The sequence below is a fragment of the Podarcis filfolensis genome (assembly GCF_964270895.1).
Source record: "Podarcis filfolensis genome assembly, chromosome: 6".
Taxonomy (NCBI): Eukaryota; Metazoa; Chordata; class Lepidosauria; order Squamata; family Lacertidae; genus Podarcis; species Podarcis filfolensis.
The window spans coordinates 45,162,949-45,188,669 of NC_139609.1; the positions used below are offsets into that span (position 1 = coordinate 45,162,949).

At 39.4% G+C, this 25,721-nt stretch overlaps 1 protein-coding gene across 8 annotated transcripts in view; it reads right to left on the reverse strand.

The window, feature by feature from the left end:
* Positions 1–25,721, reverse strand: part of ELAVL4 (ELAV like RNA binding protein 4) — a 95,857-nt gene that overhangs the window by 47,435 nt on the left and 22,701 nt on the right. For all 8 annotated transcript variants that reach the window (XM_083619603.1, XM_083619600.1, XM_083619604.1 and 5 more), the window contains exon 2: positions 2,015–2,255. In XM_083619603.1, coding sequence (XP_083475729.1) covers positions 2,015–2,255 — 241 coding nt within the window. The remainder of the gene's footprint in view (positions 1–2,014; positions 2,256–25,721) is intronic.

Here is a 25,721-nt window from a genome sequence, read left to right on the forward strand (position 1 = left end):
CTTCCATTTTCTCATCTACTTGCCTTCAGCCTTTTCTATCATCCTCTGCTTACTTCTTGTTAGCATGTCTACAGGTAGATGATATCCATTCTCATTGCTTTTCCCACTAACTCTATATAGATATTTTGGGTCACTCTTCGAGATACCAGTTATTCCTTGACTCCTTCTGCTTTTTTCTTTTCTTACACTCAAGCAGCCTCTAAATCTTTTTCAATGTCCTGTATTCAATTTCCTATTTATAGCTGGGATGGAGATTCCCACAGATAACCCCAATAAATTTTTGGCTCCAGCTTCAGTTTTTCATGGTATATATAGGATGACACTCTGAAGAGTCTCATGAGTTTTAGAATTGGGTTTTGAAATGATGTACAGGTCTATTAAATGTGGTAGAGGGAGGTTTAATCCCTAGTGTGCACATCTAAATTTCACACACAGCTCTTTAGTCTCTAATTGTTCTTCATTCTCTGATCACCTCTCTCTTAGATAACCAAACTTCCCCTTTCCTAGTCCTCTTCAGCCACCTCTACTCTACTGTGTCACTTGAAGCCTTTACAGTGGTTCCTTATCATGTTCTATGCTTCTAGTTCTTACTTTTAAATCTTCTCAATTACTGCACTCTCAACTAGCTCTTCTCATCTGCATTTTCTTGCCTTCTCCATGATCATCTGAACCACCACTGTTCCCCTCTGCAGTCTCATCATTATTCCCTATGTCTACAGGTCTTCTGTGTTCCCCCTGAAGCTTCATCACTGTTCCCTTTGTCTACAAGTCTTCCCTGTTATTCAAGTCATATCCATTCCTGCTTCAGCTGATTTTATAATACCCATTCTTTCACCAAACCCTTTCCTGAAGCTCCCTAACTTACCAGCCCCTCCCAAGACACCATTCATTCTTGACCACATGCTCCTGTCAATTTAATACAGTTCCTAAACCCTCTGGATTACAAGGCTTGCTTCTTCACAATGTGTCGTATATTATTATTGTTACCATGAAATAAAGAAACTAAAGCAGGAAGTTTGTTAACGCCTCTGCACATTTTGGCAGCAGTCATCTCTTCTCAATAACGAATGAAGCAAACAAGATGAGCTGTTTTACCAAGCCAATTGGGCAACCCTGGCTTGTTAACCCCAACAAACTATATTACCATACTGTATCTAAGCTGTACCAAACTGTCTATAGAAAACAATCCATAATGATGAACTAAACTGAACCAACATAAGAACCATATTTTAATTTATAAAGTGGAGGGGGGAGAGGAACAGGATGACAACTTAAAAGAGAATACACATTTTGATTACAATAAAAGAAACTAAAATGGTCCTAATTTTGAAAGGGAGCTGAAATTATGAGTTAGTTGTGTGACCTACTTGCAAACAGGTTCACCTCCATGGTTCCAGCCCTTTCTGCGTTGATTTAAAAATTCAGTCCCCATGAGAACCCCTGCATCTACTTCCACCACCTAGGCCTCATGGTACTACATTCACAGTAAACATCTATACGTATTCATTGGGCAGTCTGTAAGCTTGTTGGTGGGAGCGCTGGACTGGCTCCACCGCTATATCTACATATTGCTGACATCCCCACTGTCTTACCCCTCACCCCCTTGGTAAGTAGCAGTGTAGCCTGGAGGTGAGGTGTGCAGCAGCGCCCCTCCTCGTGTGTTACATCAAAGCTATGGTTAATGCCTGGTCATATGCATGATACTACTTTCATCTAGGTCTAAGGCATCTCAGCTTCCTCATTTTGTAATTTCACACACAGGCACTTGTGCGATTTGCTCTTCTTCAGAATATCTAGCATACCTCATGTCACTGGTGTTGGATGACTGAGGGAAGTATCGTAATGAAACATGGACACATGATTTCTATATTGCTGGGCAATGTAAAGTGTTTTTATAAAAAAGATGTAGTAAACTTTGGCAACTTGTAAAGACCTTGTCAGAAGTCAAAGGAAAAGAAGTCCACGGCATGCAAGTCCCAATCTCAAGAAATAAGAAAACAATGAAGCACTTTACCTGTAATTTTGTCTCTCACAAGCTTGCAGGACTCTATTTCACCAATGCTCCCAAAAAGGCTCCTGAACTCTTCCTGGGTCATATTCTGGGGTAAATAGTTGACTATGAGGTTTGTTTTGCTGTCATCTGTAGCAGCCCCCGTCTGCATAGGGGAAGGGCAGTTCCTACTGTTACTGGCAGGTCCATTGGTTGTATTGGATGTTGGGCCATTTGACACCTGAGGCTCCATGGTGCTAATTATCTAGAACAGAAAGGAAAAGGGAGGGAAATACCATCTTAAAAGTCTGAGATACAGTTGCTATTTTTAAAAAGATACTTACAAATGAATACGTAGGTAGCATTCATGGCCAATTTAAGACAGTTAACAAAAAAACCCAGCTTGATTCTTCTGCTATTGTTGTAAAGTAGGTCATGCTAGTCTTTGGCAGAGAGCACATACTAAGATGCAGAGGCAAATAAAACCTCCCCGTCTATTTTTTTCTCCTCCTTTTTTTGTTAATGAAAAGCTAATTTCTCTTTTCCTGGTGTAACCTTTTTCACAAATGTGTATTTACACCACACCAATTTAATTGATTTAAGGTATAATGACTATGATTAAAATCATAGTTCTGTTTAAGTGGAAGAGTCCCATATAGAGGTAGAAACTGAAAAGGTAAAAATACATTAGCTATTTAATTACTGTAACACCCAGCGCTGTGACAGGTTTATCTAGGGCATTCAAGCTACAGAAAGATGTGACTGTGATCAGCTTGAAGCAATAACCTCTCAAGTCTCTACCGAACACGCTTACTTGTATCACTGAAAGGCCTGGAATCTTCAGTTACATTTATCACCAAGGGCTTCTTTTGGTGTATTCTTACACTAAAGGCCTGAAACTGCAAATACTTATATATTTGAGCTAATGTTGCACAAGTAAACAGCCCCACTTTAGCTGAAACCGGAAGAGCCTCTTCATTTTGTTTGTTTGTTTAAAAAGGGGGTACAAGATAGGGAATGTAAACTCTTATTAAGCCAACTTCTCTTCTTTTAAGGATACGCAAGCTTTAAAATCATATAGAATTATTCAACATGATTCATTAAGACATAAGAAATTACCTGCTAGATCAGACCAAAGCCCTATCTAGCTCAGAATTTTGTTTCCCAGTGGCCAACCAGAAGCCTCTGGGAACTATGCAAGCAAGACGTGTGTGCACTAGCCCTCTGAATAAAATAGCCGGCGTGAAAAAGTACTTCTTGTTGTCTGTCCTGAATCTTCTATCATACACTTATGCTGATTGTAATCTAGGGATGTTTGCTTTTCATAACTTGAAAGAAGTGGGGATTGGAAAAAGGGAAATGCTATCATTTCCTTTTACCAACTGTGCAAAACCAGTGTCCTATCTTCCACAGCAGATGGGCAAAGGAACTGAAAGAGGAGGGCAGAAAAGTTGTGCACTCTTTCAGTCTTTTAAAATGATTCAAATGGAGAGCTACCACCTCTAGACCTAGTGACCCCACCTGGTCCTAAAGATGCTTTAACTTTATTTCTAAGAACAATCTCTCACTGTTCCATCACACTATTATTGGGTATGCCATAGTGAGTTATGAAAGCAAACTGATGCATTTAACAGTTCTATTCTTATCATAGAAGAGAAAAAACAAAAACATGGTTCTGAGCATAACCTACAATCTTCAAATGCTACAGATTTCAAAGTTGTCTCCTTACATAGGCCAATAGCAATGAAAGTTTGGAAATAAATTTTACATATGAATAAATGAAAGGAAATTAGTTAGGCTTTAATTATGCAAGATATTGTGCAAAAGGAACACAAAATAGTTGGGGGCAAACTATTGATGACACAAACTACTCTGCAACAACCAATTAACCAATTGTATTTGTTCATAGACAGGTTTGTGAATGTAAGGTGCAGGCTGCCTTGTGTGAAATTCTCACAAATATTCACCAGGACTGCAAATGTTAGGAAGCAGAAAGCTACAGCTCTGTCATCATCATCTTTTGATGCATGCATAGACACAACCTTTGCCTCATCAGAATCTTCTTGATGCATAGGAGTAGGAGAAAAATCATAATACTTATTGGGCTCCCAAGGAATCCTTAGTCATCAATGGATGGTTACCCTTTGAACTGGACGGCCACTTTACAGGAAGGTTCAATGCATCTTTTGAAATACAGAACTACCATCAGGAAGATGACACTTCCTCTTGCAAAAATGGCTAGGAGAACAATTTTCTTACAAGCCTTAGGGTCTGTTTGGGGGGGGACTTGCAGACTTGGTAGAAAAAGTAAAGACACGGGGGTGGGGAAGTTAGGCAAGGCATGGGTCCCAATCTGCCCCTCCAAAATATACACACCTGCCTAATATGATATCATATGTGACATCAGGTGTGGGGCAGAGGCCCAATTGGGCCAGCTGTGTGACGGAGTTCCCTGTGGGGAACTTTATCATGCAGCCAGTATATGCACAAAGCAGGGTTGAAGTCACCACCTATCAGCTGGTGGACAATGTCTTCAAGTCTACCGGATAAAATATGCAAACTGGTTCCCTGTAGGAAACTCTAGCACAGCTGATCCTTGCAGAAAGTCGCTCTGCCAGCCGTGTGTTCAGCACTTGGAAAATGCCAAGCACAGGGCTGGCACAAACCCTTACACTGCGGTTCCCAAGTGCCTGGCAACCAGCTGGCTGTTGGATGCTTGGGAAGCACTGGGCAAGGGACTTGGGCAGGTGGGCAAGCTGCCTCGCAGGGGCGGAGACCAATGTATAGTTATGGCAAACTCATTCTCAACCTGCCAACTGTTACGCAGCCAAAGCAACACCATTCATGCAAATAACATTGTCTAATGTCAATGGCTCAGCAGGCATGGAATGCTGACTGGCAGGGTGAGGATGGAAAAGGGGAAGGGGCTGAAACTGGGTGAGGGCACAGCTGGCTGTGATCTTAGGCAGAAGCACTCCACATTGCAGTATTTTGCTTCATGCACCACTTGTAATCAAAAGCTTTTCTCAAGAGCTTTCTTGTTTCAGAAAGACCACATGCATGATATTGGAAGTTGTGGAAGTAAGGGGGGATTTAGCCTACTGCTTAATACTCTGCTTCAAATTCTAAGAGTGCTAGCAAAATCAAAATACGATTATTCTCAGTGTTTAACTCGATGTTAGTTTTTGAATTTCTGGAATGCTATCTTTGCTTTGGTATTCTAGATATAAACACAGGAAGTACATATACCTCAAAGTGCAGTTCTGAGAACCAATTTGTAAAGACCACTTTGCAGACCTAAGCACAGTGGAGCTGGCGGTGCAGGAGCAGGTGGCAAATAATGACAGACACAAACTGTTATTGGATTAAATTGGGCCACAACTTCATGGACTACAGGGGAATCCTGGTTATGCAGGGGAGTCTGTTCCTGGACATGCGCAAGTCCATTCCGCCCCCACCCCCCTTTTGGCACTGAAAACAACACACGTGTCAGGAGTCACACGTGTGCTGATCATGTGCAAGTGGGAAGGTGTCTATACAGTGCAACAGGTATGGCAAAGGCACTGGAAATATATCCTTATGATCTAGCAGTGCACGTTATAATAGCTGCAACAGGCATAAAAATCATTAAGTGCTCCACCAAGACCCTCAGTAATTTTCAAGCCATCTCTTGGTGGTGGTGGTGTTTGTGTTGGGAGCCACTGATGTAGAAGATCAAGGTAATGGCTCCATCTTACTGCCAGTACACAACCAAAATACATAACCAACCTGAATAATTTCCACATAAATCAGAACAAGATCTAAAATAAAGACAAAGCCAACAGCAAGAACCTCCCTCAACAGAAAACGCCCCCCCCCCAAACAAAAGCCCAGCCCAAGAGTCTGTTCAGCAGCTTCAGCTTTTGTAGCTGAAATCAGTCAGGGTCACACCCTCCCAAGTCAGGTAAGAAAAGGCCTGAAATGCAGGGAACAGGTCTCCCAGGACTCACAGCCATTCAGGAAATTTCTGCCTTGGCTCTTCCTCCTACAACTGTATGTTCATGGAACATGGAAGATTCAGAAAAAGGCTATGGTAATGAGAGCTGCTGCTAAAGCAACATTCCCCCCCTGCTCCCACCCACATTTCAAACCTTAAATCTCCATTTGTATTCTAGAGTCCCAATTCAACTGAACATATCCCACCCACCCCAGTGCTCACACAGCTGCATCAAGCAGATTTCAAATCTAAATACTGATGGATGCTGTGGACCAGCAAAACAATTCAAGAAGCAAAAATCCGCACACCTTTAAATAAGACAGACAGGTCAACAGTCAGCCTGTATATACTTCATGTAGAGTTGCCACTTTTTGACCCATGTTTAAAGAGCTATCTGTGCAGAACATAAAGCTGTTCCTCTCCTATCCATTGTCCATCAACAAAAAGTTTGGACTAAAAGGTGAGAAGAGGAAATTGAGCTCCATTTGCCTTATGCAAGTGCTGCACCTAAGCATTAGCCTCTAAATCTCTGCCCTTTCCTAGAACACCCTTCCTTTTTCTTCAAACAATGCTCAGCAATAAAATGGTGGGGCAGATGCAGCATGCTGTTCCACAGAGCATCAAGGACCAGAATATTGTAATTCAAAGCCTAACACCCAGACACACATAGAGCTCCTGATAAGTGGGCTTTCCTATTCCCAAACACACTTCATGTTGCACACTTGATAGAGCCCATCCCTCTCTATTTAAGTTAGCAAGAAAGCCTTCAGGATGCACAAGCATCATGTGCATATTGGAGTTTCCAAACCTAGATGGAGCTGAATTGGGGCACTGCTGTGCACTTTGCAGTAGATGGAATTTTTCAGAGACAACACACCATTGCAAATATGCCTGAAATCTCACAGGATATAAAACTATATGTCTGGAACCCTGCAAAGGAAGAGTGGCTTGAGGAACAATCACTTGGAATAGTATAATGGCAGGTGGATAGGTGGTTCTCCCTGTTACTCTATATCCACCCTATTACTCTTGCCTCTTCTGTTTACATTCCCTCTTCCCGTTATCTCCACTTATTTGGCAAAGTGGTGGTATCAACAAGGACAACTTAAATTACAATAACCTTTATTGCAGCTTCTAAACTCAGTTGCCCTGTAGCCTAAAGAAGAGGTTGCCAATGTGGCTTATTCCAGACGTTATTGGACTACAACTCCCACTGCCCCTGATCAATACAGGGAAATGTTCATTTTCTTAAAAAATGTTAATATTCCCAGATGTCAAGCAACATCTGGGTATTGAACTGGAAAGAACCTCACATTGTAGAAATAAAATCTATTAAATCCCAATCTGACTAGTGCATGTACATGAAAACATCTATTTTCAATAGGAAAATATGTCTGAATGAGCAACAAAAGTAACCCCCCCAAATTATTAAAACAAGTTTGACAAGCATTCACAAACTAGCAATTTCTAAGTGAGCAAAGGGAACTGGGAAATATGGTAATAAAATGGAATCACTTTCAAATTCGTTGGATGGGTTCTGAAATTAAAAGGGAGGGAAAATACTCAAAGGGACAGTGAAAGTTTATAATGGCAAGGGAAGTCACTGTGGTAAAATATAACTTATCAAAAATTCATTAACTATAATTTCATATTATTTCTAAATGTTAATTAATGAACAGACTTAGAAAATTATTTCATAAAATAAACACTGATAAATAATGCAGCATTCTGTTGTCAAGGCAATTCTTTCATTATCATTCCAACATGCTTTTGCATGTCACAACAAAGTGTCAGAGGGGACCCATTGCAAACTTAAGACTTGTAGAAATGCACTCCTTTAAAATAATTATTTTCAACACTGTGCTCTATTCTGCAATTGCAAACTACAGCATGTATAGCATCCATGTTTCAGAACCTGACTTGTAGCTGAAAGATTATGGTAGCTAGTCTACGCATTTAAAACAAAATACAAAACACAGTTATACTCCAAAATATATATTTAAAAAATTGTCCAGTAGCACCTTCAAGACCAACTAAGTTTGTTCTTGGTATAAGCTTTCGTGTGCATGCACACAATACCATGCACACGAAAGCTTATACCAAGAACAAACTTAGTTGGTCTCGAAGGTGCTACTGGACACCAAAAAAATATTTTTATTATTTATATATTCTGACTGTGTCAGACCAACACGGCTACCTATCTGAATCTACAGTTATACTCCTTTCTTGATTATCTGAATCCAGTCTGAATCCCTATATTAACTCAGTCCAAGTTACAGCTAATAGACAGAAAACCCATGTCCAATTAATCAAGTATTTTAAACACACACTAAGTAATTAAGTTAATATGATAAACTCAATCCAGGGGTATTAGTTCTACCGATCATGACTTTAGTAGTGTCAATTGCCGACCTGTGGCCCCCTGCATGTTCCTTTTACAAACACACACACACACACACACACACACACACACACACACTCCCTTCTTGTTTGTACAACACCTGGCATCATAGAGGTCTCACTCCGACTATACTTCTAAAAAGCTGAAATGAACTTTGCCAATAATATTGCACTGGGAGATTGTATTATTTATCCCCCCCCCCCAAAGTCTTCAGATTCCAGTAAATTAGGTGGTGAAATACTCCTAACTTTTTGTGCCACACACTTTGGCAGCTTCTTGATTCTTCCTTTGTGGCTGATAGGGATGTGGGAGAAAATGGATTCAGTTTGCATTTAAAAGCAAATTTACCCAATTCACATTTTTTGAAATAATATGCAAACTATAACACAGCCATCCTCCACAATTCACATCTCCAATGTTTGCAATATTGTTCTCCAGTCGTGTAATATGTAAAATATGCCTACAGCAGGGTACAGTGTGCATATAAATGAATTGTATATTAGGAGAAATTTGCATTTTAAAAATCACAACCTGATTTGAAAATGTGAAGAATCGAACTTAATATTGCAAAAAAATAAGAAGCCAAAAATTAACATAGTCACCCATCCTCAGTTGCTGGTATAGCATTACTACTCCAGGAAAAAAAGAATTAAAACGTGAGACCCCAAATCCTTCATCTTGTGCAGACATGATAAACCCTTATTTCCACTAGCCAAAATGTTAGAAGAATACTAGAAGAAAGCAAAAGGATATACTGATGATCCTTGTGATCAAATCACATCAGACAGTTAATGTCTTCCCTCTTACCTCCAGCCAATCTCTCATGTCACACTTGGACCAAAACAGAAATGCGCCTCAAGTATAAGGGAACTCCAAATCCAAGGTTTTCACGAGTGTTGATTTGAAAGGGTGAGCTACAACACAATCTCATACATGCAAACTCAAAAGGAAGTCTCAGTAAGATCACTGGGGCTTATTCCTAGAGAAGTGGGCATAAGGTTACAGCTTTAAACATATACTTAATTTCTTCTATTTAAAACATTGGGATAAATGCTTAAATTTGTTTAGATTATGCAATCAATGTCTTCTTGTTATGTGTTAGCTATTGCATAGTTTTAGTATTTTATTGGAAGTAATCCTGATAATGTGCTTCAAGGACAGGGCATAACCTCTTAATATATCAATCAATAAACTTATTCTTGTTTAAGTAGGCTGGTATCTGAAAAAACGCCATGGAAATAATATAAAAGCTTATCTGTGGGACCTTCAAAAGCACATTTTCTTCTCAATAACACAACTGCCAAGTTTCAATGTCAATTACTATTTTTTTATTAAAGCTTCTGTACTGCACAACAAGACTTGCTATTATTTACTTAATAAATACATTATGAACTCAAAATAAAAGGGGAAAACTAAGTTTCAGAGTATCTCTGCCTCCAGGCAAATCCAATATCCCCGAAATAAATCTTTACCCCTCTGCATTTTGACACAACAACCTGCAAAAATGTATGAGGGTATCATCAACATTTTCCCAAAGAACCTTGGTGAAAAACAGAACTTCTTAGTTGCAGAAATAACTTGTCAAGAAAAATTAAAAGCTTCTGGTCTAACGGATGCTTATCAATGTCTAAATTTTTGAGTGACAAAACGTTACAACTTTTATATAAAATGCAAGATTCAGCCTGTAACATGGGTAAGTTAAAAATTGGCACTTTTATGGTTTCATATTACTGGGCACCGTAACAGGCAAAATACCTGCATAATAACTTAACTATAGATAACAAAAATCTATTGAAGTTTATGTTTTAAACATTTACAGGGTTTTATATTGTATTTTATGGGGAAGTATGCCTTCATATAATTGTAAATTGCTTTCTAAAATCATATATAATAGTGTCAAAGGCCAGGGCAAATAGGTGCATCTTCAGCCATGATATACACTGTGTAACAGATGCACCTATTCTAGGCAGAAATTCCACAATTTCAGGGATGCTAGAGAGAATCTTCTCTCCTGGGCTAACAACACCCAAGATTTTGAGGGCATATGAACCACTTAAAATCCAAGAAGATCTGTAGGGAAAGAGGCCATCTTTCAGCTATTGGGACCTAAGTCATTTAGGGGTTTAAACATTAGCATGAGCATCTTAAACTGGGCCAGGAAACAGGCAATCAATGCAGCTGTTCTAAAACAGGGTTTATAAGCTCTAAATGGAAACCGAGCCAGTAATCTGGCTGCTGCGTTTTAGACCAACTGAAGTTTCCAGGTCATCTTCAAAGGCAGCCCAAAGTAGGTAATAACAAGTGCCTTGAATTGGAGCAAGAAACAAAAGTGGAAGCCAGTGTAATTTAAGCAAGACCAAAGTAATATGGTCAGGAAAGTGAACAGTAGAAATTATTCTGGCCAAAACGCTTTGTACCAGCGGGAGTTTTGGAACACTTTTCAAGGACAACCCCACATGTAGTGTGTTTCTGCAATCTAATATGGATATGATTAATGGCCGTGTAACAATGGATGATCTGCTTTCTTCAGGAATGTGTGCACTTGTATGCTACCCAAAGCTGGGAAAAGGCATTCCTAGATATTGCAGCTGCCTGTACATCCAGAAACCCCTCTAAACTGATCCTTTAGAAAAAGTACCAGAACAGGTTGTAATTCTGATCCCAGACTCGCATTTCTACTTTTGCATTTGTACTTCTGTCTCAGTTACATTAGTTGATTTTTGACATACTGCATGAGAGAAATGGACTGGTTTGCACATCATATTAAATCAAGAACAAACTATCTTAATGTACATGCTTCTGAAAAGTTATTGCTCTGCTTCTGCTGCGCTGCCAGAAACAAGCCAGAGTCTGGTTTGTCACAACAATCCAAATCCAGGCTCTTGGTTTGTTTCCATCAAACCGTTGGGTTATCACTTTTGGTTTGCAAGTCTGCCTGGCGTCAGATGCAACAAGCAAAGACAACAAGAGTAGGGTCCAGAGCAGAACGAGTGTGTTCCAGCAGCAGACTGCACACTCACATGAAATGACCGTTTGTTTTTACTATACTTTAATGTGGTGCATGAATTAGGCCAGTGATGGCCAAACTTGGCGCTCCAGCTGTTTTGGGACTACAATTCCCATCATCCCTGACCACTGGTCCTGTTAGCTAGGGATGATGGGAGCTGTAGTCCAAAAACAGCTGGAGGGCCAAGTTTGGCCATCACTGAATTAGGCCAATGTCAATTCCAAAAAAGGGAGAAGCATATGCTTATGGCTATGAGTTTCTTTAAAAAGCATCCTAGCATAATGTTAGGGCCAAAGAAGACTTGACGAGATCTCCTGCTGGTTTTTATTTTTCTGTAGTATAACAGAAGTCATTGAAAAGGGAGAATCCAATCAGAGGGGCAGCAGCTCAATGGTACAGCCTGTGTTCTGCATTCAGAAAGTCCCAGAATTTTAAAGGATGGCTGTGCTTCAGTTTGAAAAGTGCAAATTAGGTAGGTCTGTCTTTAAATGAGAATCATAGAACAGTGTCCCAAGAGTCACTGGACTGCATTATCTAGAAAGATACAAGACTATATCTGTAAGGTATGTCCAACTTGCTATGGTATGCTAAGGTATGCTATTAGGGGCCTGCAACTATTACCTTCCAAGTGTGAAAAATCCAAGATGGCTCTTGATGTGTAAAATTTGTGAGAATTAGAAAGCAAAAATTATGTGCCTTCTGATAATCACCAGTGCTCCATAGCCATACGCAACCTATCCTTACATAAATGTTTCTGAGCATCAATAAACTTATTTTAGTCAAAATGCTGACAAAATTCACAATAAAAGCCTGATTTTTCACCAAGGTGTTGTTCACAGAAAAAGAATTATCCCAGAAACTATGTATGTGACAAAGATATATTTGCCAAATTTACTCCAATATTTATTATAATTAAACAGTGTTAGCTATAAATCCCTACATAGACTGCACTCTTGAGCTAGTTCTAGCATAACCACAGAGCTTTGGCTTTTAAAGAGTTTGTTCCAAGACAAAAATAGCACACATATTTTTAATTAACCACAGCAAAATGACCACTTTCTGTATAGTCTCTGTTCTTATTAGCAAACAGGTATTCTTGAATTGTTGAGTTTGCTGCACTCATCATAGGTGAGGAACCCTTTTCTGTCCAAGGTCAACATTCCCTGGTGATTAACTTCTTGGGGGTCACATGCCAATGATGAGTGGAACCATCTCTCTCTCTCTCTCTCTCTCTCACACACACACACACACACTCACACTCACACACACACACAGTCATGGGCTGGTCAAATCAGGACAATGCAGGTACAGTGGTACCTCGGGTTAAGAACTTAATTTGTTCTGGAGGTCCGTTCTTAACCTGAAACTGTTCTTAACCTGAGGTACCACTTTAGCTAATGGGGCCTCCCACTGCTGCCATGCCACTGGAGCACAATTTCTGTTCTCATCCTGAAGTAAAGTTCTTAACCTGAGGTACTATTTCTGGGCTAGGGAGTCTGCAACCTTAAGTGTCTGTAACCTGAAGCGTCTGTAACCCAAGGTACCACTGTAGATGGTTTGTGGGGACCCTGGGGAGGTGCCCGACTTGGGGGAGCCCGACAGTGAGGATACTGGGAAGGAGCCAAGTGGAGGATCCCTCAACCTGCTCGCCTTGTCTGTCCCTGAGACAAGAACCCCAAGCCCGCCCTCCCTCTTCAGCCCTGCTTTCATCTCCAACACTTCCTCTGTGCCTCTAATGACACCCATCTCAGAGATGTCAGTCACTGGGCTGAGCCCTGCTTCTCTAGAGGGGTCACACACACCCATCACCTAGATTCTGAAAGTGGCCCAAGGAGGCATGAATAGATGGAGCAGAACCTATCTACCAAAAAACTATCCCAGAACTTCAGGCTTGGGGGGCGGGGATGGAGAGGACACCACAGAATGCAGGAAGAGTAAAATCTTCTCTTACTATCTGCTCCCTCAGAAATTCCAGTAGCAATTAAGTTTTTAAAACTGCCTGCCAATGGCAGCGTAAATGCCATGAGGGGGCGAAGCCAAGGAAGATACAGTGCAGGCATTAGCAATCGTGCCACTGCTCTCTCAATGTGGCTGCCCTACATGTGTTAGAAGCTGCTGGGAGTGTGCATGGGGTGAACCTTCTCACAGCTCACATACTTTTCTGCTGTTATCTAGTTTGCATTCGAAAATAAACTTGCTTTCTAGCCAAGAAATTCATTTTCTGTTTAAAATTACAGTGGTACCTCAGGTAAAGAACTTAATTTGTTCTGGAGGTCCGTTCTTATCCTGAGGCACCACTTTAGCTAATGGGACCTCCCGCTGCCACCATGCCGCCGGAGCACAATTTCTGTTCTCATCCTGAAGCAAAGTTCTTAACCCGAGGTACTATTTCTGGGTTAGCGGAGTCTGTAACCTGAAGCGTATGTAACCTGAAGCGTCTGTAACCTGGGGTACCACTGTATTAAGCAATCTTTTGCTGTTTTTGTTTTGTTTAACTACAGTGTTCCTTATACTTCAAGCAAGTATCTGCAGAGATGAGAGGCTGAAGAATGACATATATGAACAGAATCACAATGCTGAGAACTTCTATCTTTAAAAATAGGATTTTATGCTTTGCTTCCAGTTTGAGACAGTAATACTTCTGAATACCAGTGGCTGAAAATCACAGGAGGGAAGAGTGGTCCTGCGCTTGCTGGCATCCCATGGGCCCCTGGTTGGCCACTGTGAGAACAGGATGCTGGACTAGATGGGCCACTGGTCTGATCCAACAAGCTCTTCTTACGTTCTTATGATCAGATCTCTCATTGTTTTAACCCCATGACATCTCTCCAACAAACTATGCACAATGGGAAGGCGAGCTTTCAATTTCCGCCACCTATCTAAAAAAAATAAATTTAAATTTCAGAAATGTATGAATACATAGGCCATCTCTGCAAACACTTTGCAAATGGCTTAGCCCGTGACCAGCTAGAAAATGCTGAGGTTGCTAAGGAGGCAAGAGGCAATCTCGGTTGTGAGTCTTGGGGTTTTATTAAGTTATTTTTCGTTTTATATCTTTACGTTACTATCTTCAGATAGATAGAAAAGAGCAAGTAAGTAAGTTAATTTTATAATGGTTGCACCATAACCTATCCTCATACAGGGTCAGTGTTGCTTTCCTAAGTACTTGGGGGATGATAATTTAACTATCTGTTGTAATCTTCTACTGCTAGGAAATAAAGGACATAAGGGTCATAGTTCAATGACAAACAGTTTAATAGCAGAACATGTCATTCATATATTTAGATTTCAGATTTAATTCCTCTAGTGTAGTAGGCCAGGGGGAACACCTCCCTCCCACCTCCACCAGAATAACAACCCAACAAAATTCACCGTCACAGAATAAAGTGATGATTACGAGGCTAAGTATGTTTCAGAGGATATAATCAAGGGATATTTGCCGTCAAAGTCAGAAAGAAAATATACATGTGCCAAGGTGATAAACCTCTACTGCCAGTTGCTGGGGACAAATAAGAGGTTGACAATCATTCTGTCCTGTTTGCAAACATCTTTGTGACACGAGACTGGCCACCATCACAGACAGACCTCTAGTCCAATTAAATTTTATTGGAGAAAATGGGTTTTCTTTATCCATAGTCAAGTATGAATGGGTGGTGAGCCCAACACCATGGATTGTATCCAAGTAAACTATGCTGAGAGAAGGCCCTTACTTTCAATGGGTGTATTCTGAGTAGGACTGGATACAACCTTGAGGCAGTACACATCCACAAAGCAATGGGCAATGCTAATGATCTATTTCTGCTCCCCCGTTACCCAGTCCTAAAACACACTTTCATTTGATGACACTGAAAACAGTGTGATTAATGATAATGTATTTGATTCTGTACAAGTAACTATCTTGAGAGAGAAAAAGAAAAAGTAGTGCAGAACAACATCAGCAGTGATTTCTTAGGAAGGGAATTGGGGCTAGAGTAAAATTTGCAGAAAGCAGTGCAAGCGTATAATGTCCGGCCATCTAATGTTTGAGTCGCTCCTTTAGTGGGTACTTAATACTAAAAGCTGGAAATAAAAACATACTACTTTCTCTCACCAAATACCTGGAAATAAAAACATATAATCCTGTCTCACCAAATACATATCTTTTTATCTCCTATATCCAACCTTAGAATGGATTGTGGCCTTTAACAGGCAGGCACCAATTACCAGTTTGCAACAGAATAACAAACCGTTCCTTGGGAAAGTATTTACAACCAGTTTATCTGGCAGATCTAGGATGAAGATAGAAAGTATTTTAGTGTTTCCTACTTGTGGAAGAGGCATGGCCATCTAAAGTGCTAATTCACTGTAAAATAAATAAAGTCTCATGTATGGACTGATGTGAGCATGGTTGGAAGGGAATGAACAACTTTGCTGAAGCAGCATCTGATGAGTGCTGTGGGTGGGAGCTCACTTGAGACTCCCTTCAGTTCCACGATAAAAGGAAGGTAGGACATAAAAAGATATATTATTAAAACAGATCCTTAGAAATGAAACATTTGATAATACTGAAATGTTTGTTTTACAGGTATGATTCTTTGGATATACAAGGGTGCACACTTTGACATGTAATCTAGGTCTGAAACTGGGGTCAGCAAACTTTTCCAGCAGGGGGCCGGTCCACTGTCCCTCAGAGCTTGTGGGGGGCCGGACTATATTTTGAAAAAAGAAGAACGAATTCCTATGCCCCACAAATAACCCATTTTAAATAAAAGCACACATTCTACTCATGTAAAAACACCAGGCAGACCCCCAAAATAACCCAGAGATGTATTTTAAATAAAGGGGCACATTCTACTCATGTAAAAACACGCTAATTCCTGGAGCATCTGCAGGCTGGATTTAGAAGGCGACTGGGCCGGATCCAGGCCCCGGGCCTTAGTTTACCTACCCATGGACTGAAACATATTCACAACTATTTTTAAAGGGGGTGGGGAGAGCTGAAATGATGGAAAGTTTAGAAATCAAAATTTAGAGGGAAAAGGTGTGCCAAAATGTTAAATTGTGGAAGAAGCTGAGAAGAGGGCACAAATGACACTAAATACTTCATGTAGTCAGATATTACTATCACTGATATTACCACTACCTGGATGAACACAAGGAGTATTTATTTTCTACTTCTATCAGTTGAACATCATGGCACTGTTACTCAAGTTCCCCCAGCAAAACTATACTACTAAATCAGTTTACATGTTTTGTTTACAATTAAGTAGTATTTTTTTGTTTTGTTTTTAGATGTATTTTTATTAAAGATGTATTGGTTTACAAAAGTATGTGCAATGTCTCTTTCCAAGTTACATTTTCTACAGATCAGTTGATATGTTACATGTTTTGCCTCTGAAAACATTTCTGGTGATATATGGTTATATTTAGAAGTTTTACACTATCACACCTGTAATTACAGCTGCTCACTAAAATTCCAGCAATATTTATTTAATAGATGACATTTTTAAAATACAGTGCCTCAACTCCTTGAACAGAAAAACTAACAGTGACAAAAACCCCTTCGGGGAAACTGGTGGAGAGTGTTGTGATAGGGCAAGCTGCAAGCATTCTTGGATAGCACTTCTATTGAGATCCATTTCTATTTGGGTCATGGTCTGTCCATGGAACCTTTACAGAAAACACAACCGGGAGGTGGGGGTGGGATTGCGACCTGGTTCTCACTTCCAGACCTTGCTGTGGTGTTTGGTATCACTGAGCATGGTATCCTCAGCTTGGCTAGAGCAGCTGACAGAATGAGGCGTACAAGGAGCCATCCAACCATCTTAGGGACTCTACTGTGGATTTGTGTAGGCTTCACTCCTTAGCCTTTTCGTCTCCCGAAGATATCCCGCAAGGCAGAGGAGTTTTAGGATTAGTTTTCCTTCTCCTAGGTGAGCTACCTTGCCAGGTTGACAATCCCCATCTGCCACTCGCTTCCATCTACAGCACATGCGGAAACTGCTCTGATGGGATTTTATCAAACTTGACCGTCTCATTTTTACCTCTGAATCTAGTCTCAATACTACTTTTTATTTATTAGATGTATCAAATAAATACATCTACCCTCCAATATTAAAACATAAGATCTAACACTTTTTTAAAAAGGAAAACCCTCACATCAAATTTTAAAAAAAGAACTGCCAGCAAATAAAGGAAACTTTAAAACCAGGGATCAGTGCACTAATATTATATTATACTGCTTGGCAAATGCCTGCGGGGAAACAACTGTCTTCAGCTGGTGGCACAAGACCAATAAAAAGAGATTAAATGCATCTCCTGAGGTAAGGAGTTCTGCTATTTAGGTACACAAATGGAGAAGGATCTTTTCCATGTCCCATTGCAACCAACTGTGCCTAGGTCATTGCTGCGACATGGAGAATCCACTCTAGAAGGTCTGAAGGAATAGGCAGGATGGTATGGGAGGAGAAAACCTTTAGGTAACCAACATTCAAGTCACTTGGGGCTTTTAAAAGGTCATCATCAAGACGCTGAATTGCAGTTGCAGCAAAATGAAAACCATGTCCCAACAACAAACTCCTCCAATAAGTTTAGCTGCTGCATTTGAACAAATTGGAGCTTCTGTAGACTCTTTAAAGACAGCCCCATTTAAGGATGTGGCAGCTATCTAGTCCCGAGGTAACTAAGGCATTTCTCAGCAGTCTGAAATGCTCAGGAGCAGGTGCAGCTGAATAAAAGAACAATACATTTTTGGTGCTTTGAGGTCCACTGTGTACCACGGTGAAAAGAACACTAACCAAAGTGATGGCATGGTATACACATGGTCTAAGGGTCATGGCTCCAGCATAGCTCTAGATATGAAAAGTATATTCCAAGGGCAAAAAATGCACAAGATCTGCACAGAGATACCAAACACCTACTGCTGCAAGTTTTCAGTTATTCTAAAGCTTTTGAAAGACAGACAAGATGGTATATTGCTAAACCAGCAAGCTTTGCAAAGATGAACTTAAGTTTGCATGTGAATAAAATACTTCATGGCTGTCAAATGTCAGCAGCATGTAACCACACAGGCGAATGCTACACTGAAGAACAAACAGCAGATGACATTACAAATGGAATATACTTCCTGCATAAAACTCTAAATGACCGTTCAGTTACAGTCAGCTGGACATTTAAGGCAGTAATAAAGCCTTCTAATATATACTTTGACAGAGGAAAATAGGAGCACTTGTTATGTTATGTTGTTATGTTATGTTATGTTATGCAAACAAGGTTTCATCATTGTGAACAAGTCAAGCCAATAAGAAACTATTTTCAAATATAGGTTATAAATGTGTATAGTAATTGCCATGCAAAATTTCACCCTGAAAATATTAAAGTATACAAAATTCATTATATTCTATCAAAGCCAATATCTGATTCCCAAGACAGCTGAAGTTGTGACAGTCAAATAGGTAAACTTGAGATATTCAAGTTTAAACTACAGTTGTATCCAATATAACCATACAATATAAATGGTGTTTCCTTTCTTCCTATGTGCACCTCATCCTACAAAGAAATCTCAGATTAAAATGGTAAAATATAGATTATAGGATTATTATTATTTTTTAAAAAAACACAAATTGGTTACCCTAAATTAACTGAAGGTTCCTCACCTGAAGTTGATCATGGCACTGATTACTATAACAAATTAATTGTGTAGAGAACAATACAGATTAAATTCTGGTTACAAAACAGCTCTGCCCCTACAGGATTAGTAACACCTAGCAAATGGTGGATGATGTTCAATTACTGTCCACCTGCATTCATACTGTCTACTACTTTGTTCACAAATTGAGAATAATCTATCTGTTCATTTCAAGTGTATAGGACATGACAATGAAGTGATAATACAGAGAGCTAGCTATGTCGTTATGTGCAACTACAGCCACAGAAGGGCAGCTTAGGTCTGGTCTGCATATTCAGCAAAACGAGGTGACAGAGACAGGTCACAGGATGGGCTACAGGTATAAATCTTTTTTTTTTAATATTAAAAATCCCCCTATGCAGAAGTTTCTCTGCAAGTGGAAAACTAGCATCTTAGGGCCTGGCACTCCCTATCACCTGCAGGTTTAAGTGGGTACTGCCTCATTCTACCATCTCATTCTGTTGCGTGTGTATACCAGGACTTGGACCGCTGGGATGCAGACTGAAGCCTTTTAAAGACCAAAACTGTGGTGGAAAAATATTGTTTCCTCCTCCTTCACTAAAATGTGTTGCTAACTCACACCTCATGATTTCCACACCTAACTAAACTTCCAACTAAAGTTGTATAAGAAACACAGTGTTAATTTCAGCTTTTATTTTCCACTTCATCAAATATTCAACTTACAAATATTTTTTTCAGATCTAGTGCTGGCAAAGAAAAGATACTAAAAATATACTCATTTTACGGAAATAGCAGTTCTACTGTTAAATATATGCCACACTTTCTGAATGATCAAGCATGATGTCAGCTCATTAACCACATTCAAGATTCTCTGAGTAGGTTAAACTCGCAGTAAAGTTTTTGAAGTGTTCCAAACACATATGCTACTATGCAGAGCTACTGAATTGGTTCCTTCAAATGGGCACATTCAAAGCCGTTTTAGTTGCAATCCTAAATACACTTAGCTAGGAGTAAAGATGTAATCCAAACCCCTCTTAATTGGGACTAAGCCCCACTGAATTCAGTAGGACGTGTATTGATGTAGCCATGGCTAGGATTGTGCTGCAGGTCAAAATGATTTCAATGAAGCTTACTTCTGTATAGATATGAATAGGATTGCATTATAAGTTTGCCTTTACAATGCATGAATCTGTCTAGACCTGGCTAATTCGCTACAATAGCTGTTCTTATAGAAAGAACAACTGATGCTCCAAAGCTGTAGCCCTCCTTAAGTAGGATTAAGCCTCAATGAATTCAGTGGAGCTTGCTTCTTAAAAGACTCCTGCAATGTTTCACTCTAAAAGCTGCACCTTAACAGCACACCTGGCACACATTAGAAAGAGATATGGATATTTGTGTAATCAAAAATACATGCATTTCAACAGCAGCACAGCAATACAAGCCAAAAGAAAAAGGTGGGAAGAGAGACATCACTGTATATATTAATTATAAAATTATAAAATATAAATTATAAAATCTACAAGTTCAAAGTTAAAACTGAAAATGAGCTGTTAAAAACTGCTCACTGCATTCAAGCAACGTTTGTCTGGATCCCATTTCTATTTCTGAAATACCACCTTTGTTTCAGACTAAATGTAAGAACAAAACCTGTAGATAAAGTTGGACCAATATGTTATACCATTGCTTCCCATGTCTTTTGTGTGGGATGCTGTTGTCTGGTGGATCGGCAGCTGCCAGGCTGCAGCCTCCCCAGCCAGTTCTTGCAAGGTCCCACAGGATCTGGCAAGAGTACTAGGTGGGCAGGATGGTCAAGGTCACTCTGTTACGCATTCTATACTTCGTGATGACCTTGGGTGGAATGGCATTGGGCAGGATCTAAACATAATGAGAACCTCCATAAGAGGTCTTGGGATGGGGGGGGATAATCAAGCCACACCCCTAGATCAAAAGGGGCCCGGCCTCCCCCCCCCCCAGCGGGAACCCAGATGCCTGGTCTACACCACATCAGAGTCTAATGCTGGCCAACTCTCATGGGTGCTTCCCAACTGTCTAGCAGCAGTATTTATTCCAACATTGATTCAAACAAAGACCAGATCCTTGCCCGACTGCCACGCCAACACTGCTTATCTGCTGAATAATCCAAAATAAGTGGCCTGCTTCATCCCAAAAATATGTATTTGTTGCGCTCATTCCCACTGCACTAATGAGCCGCAACTGCTGCACTAGGATTACCTTCAGTTCAATAACTAATTCAGTACTAAGAAATGCTTACAGTTGGAGCATACATTGAAGGCAGCACCAAAAAAGTGCCAGTGTTAGATGGATGGTGGCAGAAGAAAAGACCACATATGCTTCTTCTTTGACTTTATGAGCAGACAGTTAATGTAACACATTTTAGATGGTGGTTCAACCTTCAAAACACATGTCTCTTTCAACTCCCAATAGCTGGTGGGCATACCCTGTTCTAGCTTTTTTATTTTATATGGCTCAACCTTCTCCCTTTGTATTCTACTTGAATGTTTCACCTTAGCTCAACTACTAGCACCTTTCAAAATATCTTAAAGGTTGCAGAAGATTTTGGAAAAGGTATCTGAATGTTTCAGTGGGCATTTCTATCTGACTCCAGAGGGAATTAAAATCTAGAGTCTAGGTCTGCAGGTAAACAGAATACTGTAATTCAACTGTCTTTAGGCCCTGATTTTGACAGGAAATTCTGCAGTTAGGCTTCTTAAATTTCATTGAGGTCACTAAGATTTAAGCAGCTTGAATGCAGAATCACAGCCTTTGTCTTTTAAGCTTGTGATAAACACCAGACTGATTTCCATTTTTATATGCACTGACAGGAAGCTTTCAAGGCCAAATGTATGTTAACACAATTCTCATATGAAATATGTCTAATCTTAATTATCAGCGTGCTTTAGTGATGATAAACATTAACAGAATAAGAATACCCTTGTATTCCACAAAAAGTAGAACACAAGTGTAGGGTGTTGTTTTTAATGGAAAAGCTGTTTTAGGGCTAGGTTTTTCTTACGACAACCAATATGTCTTGAAATCCATGGGGCAGAGGCTTCTGTAATTCTTATGTAAGCTGATAATACACTAGGGTCTTAGTCATTAAAAGGCCAGCTCCAGTTAGAACTAATTGGTGGGGAAAGGTATCCCACTACTACTTACTTCTATGTTAATTCCAAAATACCTTTGTTAGAGAAAGCGATGGAAAAGACAACACACTCCTTTATTAACTATAATTCAGCTTGGAGAGTTTTTAAACAAGTTTGACTGCTACACTTCATTTTTCACAGCTCTTTCCCACTGCTAAGTCTGCTTAAAGAGGGCACTTTATGAAGATGGAGCCAGTCTGCTATTTTTCAGGTGCAACCTGGAGAATAAATACACTAACCAGCAGAGTGAATATCAAAAAGGCTATTCTGCAAGGCCAACTTACATTACCAGCCAGAGTGAAGTACTGCTTATTGTTAAAATACAAGTGAATTTCTAACATTGCCTATAAAACTTCTAGGTTACAACGCAGGCGTATTTCTGGTCAATATTCCAATCTACAGGGAGTTAGAAATTATGAGTGTCTACGTATCATATCAATCAAAAAGCAAATATGCCAAGGGCAATGCAAAAGTGATCAGAATTTAAAGGTGTTGTCTACTGGAAAGGATCCAGTGGTATCACAGTCCAAAGCCAACACTCAGAAACACTTAAGCACACACAGAAGCGCTTTGCAAGGATTTTCCTTGAAGTGTTACAAATGACTACAACTTCTACATTCATGTGCATCAGTTTCAAGTAAACAGGCAAACAGAATATCCTCTGTATCATCAAGGTTTAGGATCACTGAAACGGCACACAACACATTGGATCAACACCCAATCCAGTGCTCCTGCATGTGCAGATAACCACATATGCCCACAGCATTGTCTCTGCTGGTTTTAATGATACAAGCTAATTTAAAATTAAAGTACCTCTTAAGAGGCCAGGCCAAGGACATCTCATCTGCCCATCACGGTAGAGTACTGGGCATAATTGTGTTCACCTTAGCAACAAAGGAACACTTCAGCATTTTATATATGTTCTCATTCCCAAATATAGCCCCAGCCAGCCTTGGATAGAGCATTTCTAAAAAGCATGTTAAGCCTTTAACTGACCTTGTTTCTTCAATGTTCTCTCTGCCTTTTTATCCAATTTAATTAAGGGTTTCTCGCTGCTTCTTGGTATTTCCTGGCTCTTCTAGATTACTACTTCATATTAAAAGGTACAGTTAAGGGAAGAATAATGGATGGGAATTATTCTCAGTTTCCTCTTTACTTCTACAGGGCCCCATGGGCACAAAAGCTGTGCCATGGCTAAAGCAAACTAATGTAGTTATTAGAGAAAATAAATAGCCCTGGCCATGGAGGTAATTCTTAATGAATTAATACGTAAATGATTTCTAGTTGTGGGAACCCCATCAAATTATTACAAATATTAAATATATGTTCGCCATATACAGCTATACGGCTTTTTAAAAACACTGCTGCTCCAAAACGATTGTCAAAACAATTAATAAGGGATTGTTTTTGCTCCCCCATGCTATCATTTAAGAAGAAACATAGATAATAATTAAAGCAAAAAGCATATGAAGTCAAGCTATTGACACTTCTACTACACAAATTCAAAATTTGTCCATTATCTCTCGTACTGGATAGGTACATTCCCTCCTCTGTTTATCCCTTCATTTTCCCTTGACAGCTTAGTTTACACAATTTTTGCAATGGCATATAAATTTACTACCTCTGCTTTCTTTTCTTCAACTCTGGAGCTAGTGACCTATAAGTCTTCTACACTTTAAGGTGTTTAGGAGATCGCCTGAAGGAATAGCTAGGTAAATTTTGAACATTGCTGATAGCTCTCCTGTACATAGTAAATCTGTGTTTAATGTAAACGAACATACTCTTCACTGGTTATAATAAACTAAAAATATAGGATAAGTTTAGCCAAAGTACTTTTTAGAAAGGGGTGAAAAGAACGAATGATTTCACTGAATTATGTATTTTTCTACCATAGGATTATGTACATCTCATGCATCCTTGTCTGTTCTCACAGAAGACCAAATGTGTTTCGCTTAACTAAACCAAAGCAATAGAAGCATAAGTGCGCACATGCTCACATGCATAAACACGCAGACACATACACCCCACTCACTCATCTACCTCTGAGAGAAGAGCAGAAATGGCACAAGATGGGTAATTGCCTTTCCAAAAGGTACTGGCCAATTTTACAAAATCTGATGCCATCAGTGATTCAGCCCTGCATAAAATTTCTTGCAATTCTTTTCTCCCTAAACCCCAATGACATTGAAAAAAATACTGCATTGCAGTATTTGCCAGTGTATCAGAGGGTATTCTGTCAGATGCCCCAAAGTCAAACCAAATAAGAAGGCATATAATCACATATAGTAAATGCCACACAACAGAGAAACTGAAAAGTGTGACAACGATGCGAGTGCAATTAAATATTCAAGCTGTACTCCATGCCCACTCTGTATCTTAAGGTCCTGGATTATGTACAAAAATATCAAGGATTTATATACTCCTGAAGTTACTTTATGTGGGTAATCATGCACAGCCTAGAACCATAACCTCTCCACAAGGTCATGCATACGCAAGGCTTAATATTGCATATGTAGTAACTCCTAACAAGCTTTCCCAGTGACATACTAGGCATTCAAAAGTTTTTAAAACATAACTTATGGGGCAAAACATGTGGAAGATTGAAAAAAGAAAAAAAAGAAAAGGTATTACCAAAAAACAATTTATTAAGATTCCATAACACTGAAAAAAATAATCCATTGAAGTTTGAACTCTTCTATGCCTATTAAGAACAGAATATAACCAAGCCCACCACTGGAAGCATCCTTTTGTTGTCATTCTTTTCTTGGTCACCCTTTTGTTGTGATTCTCTAATATAACATGTTAGTTCTTCCTTTACCAACGCAGCCAAAAGAGGCAACAAAAAGAAAGGAGCCAAAGGAAAGATGTCCACCTAGAAGAGCATCTTTCTACGTAACGTGCCAGTTTCATTAGTTATGTGCACTGCAACAAGAATAATTATAAATTAAAGGATGGAGTCAATATTTAAACAATCCATAAATTGGACTATTTGTCCTGATAGAATTTTGTCAACTATAGATATTTAAATAAAATGCTTCACACATCTCACCTGCTTTAGGTATCCAATTAAAGGTTCAGTGCAGAAACAATCATAAATAATCTGCTGGTTTTATATATTTTTCTTCTACAAAGGTTCTATTCATAAGCTTTCATGTTATCCAAGAAAATCTTATGTGTATAAGCTAACAGTAAATAAAGAGCCACATATACATAGAAGCTATGGATATTATATCCATCTCTGGCACCAAAAATCTAATAGCTCAATGCCAATGACATATATGTAAGGAGGAAATGAAAATCTACACTAAAATTGTGTAGAGTAGATGAAAGGAGAACCCTAAAAAAACACCTACCAAAATGATTCAAGAAAACAATAGAGCTGTATGCCGATACTCTTTGAGAATGGGGAGGGAGACACTCAAGTCTGAATGTGGAATGAAGATTATGAACATAATATTGCATCTGAAAATGATTTTTTAAAATTCATCAGAGTTTCCATATATGAACCCATACAACTTTCTTTTTCTATATAGTGACATGGTCAATTTCATCTACC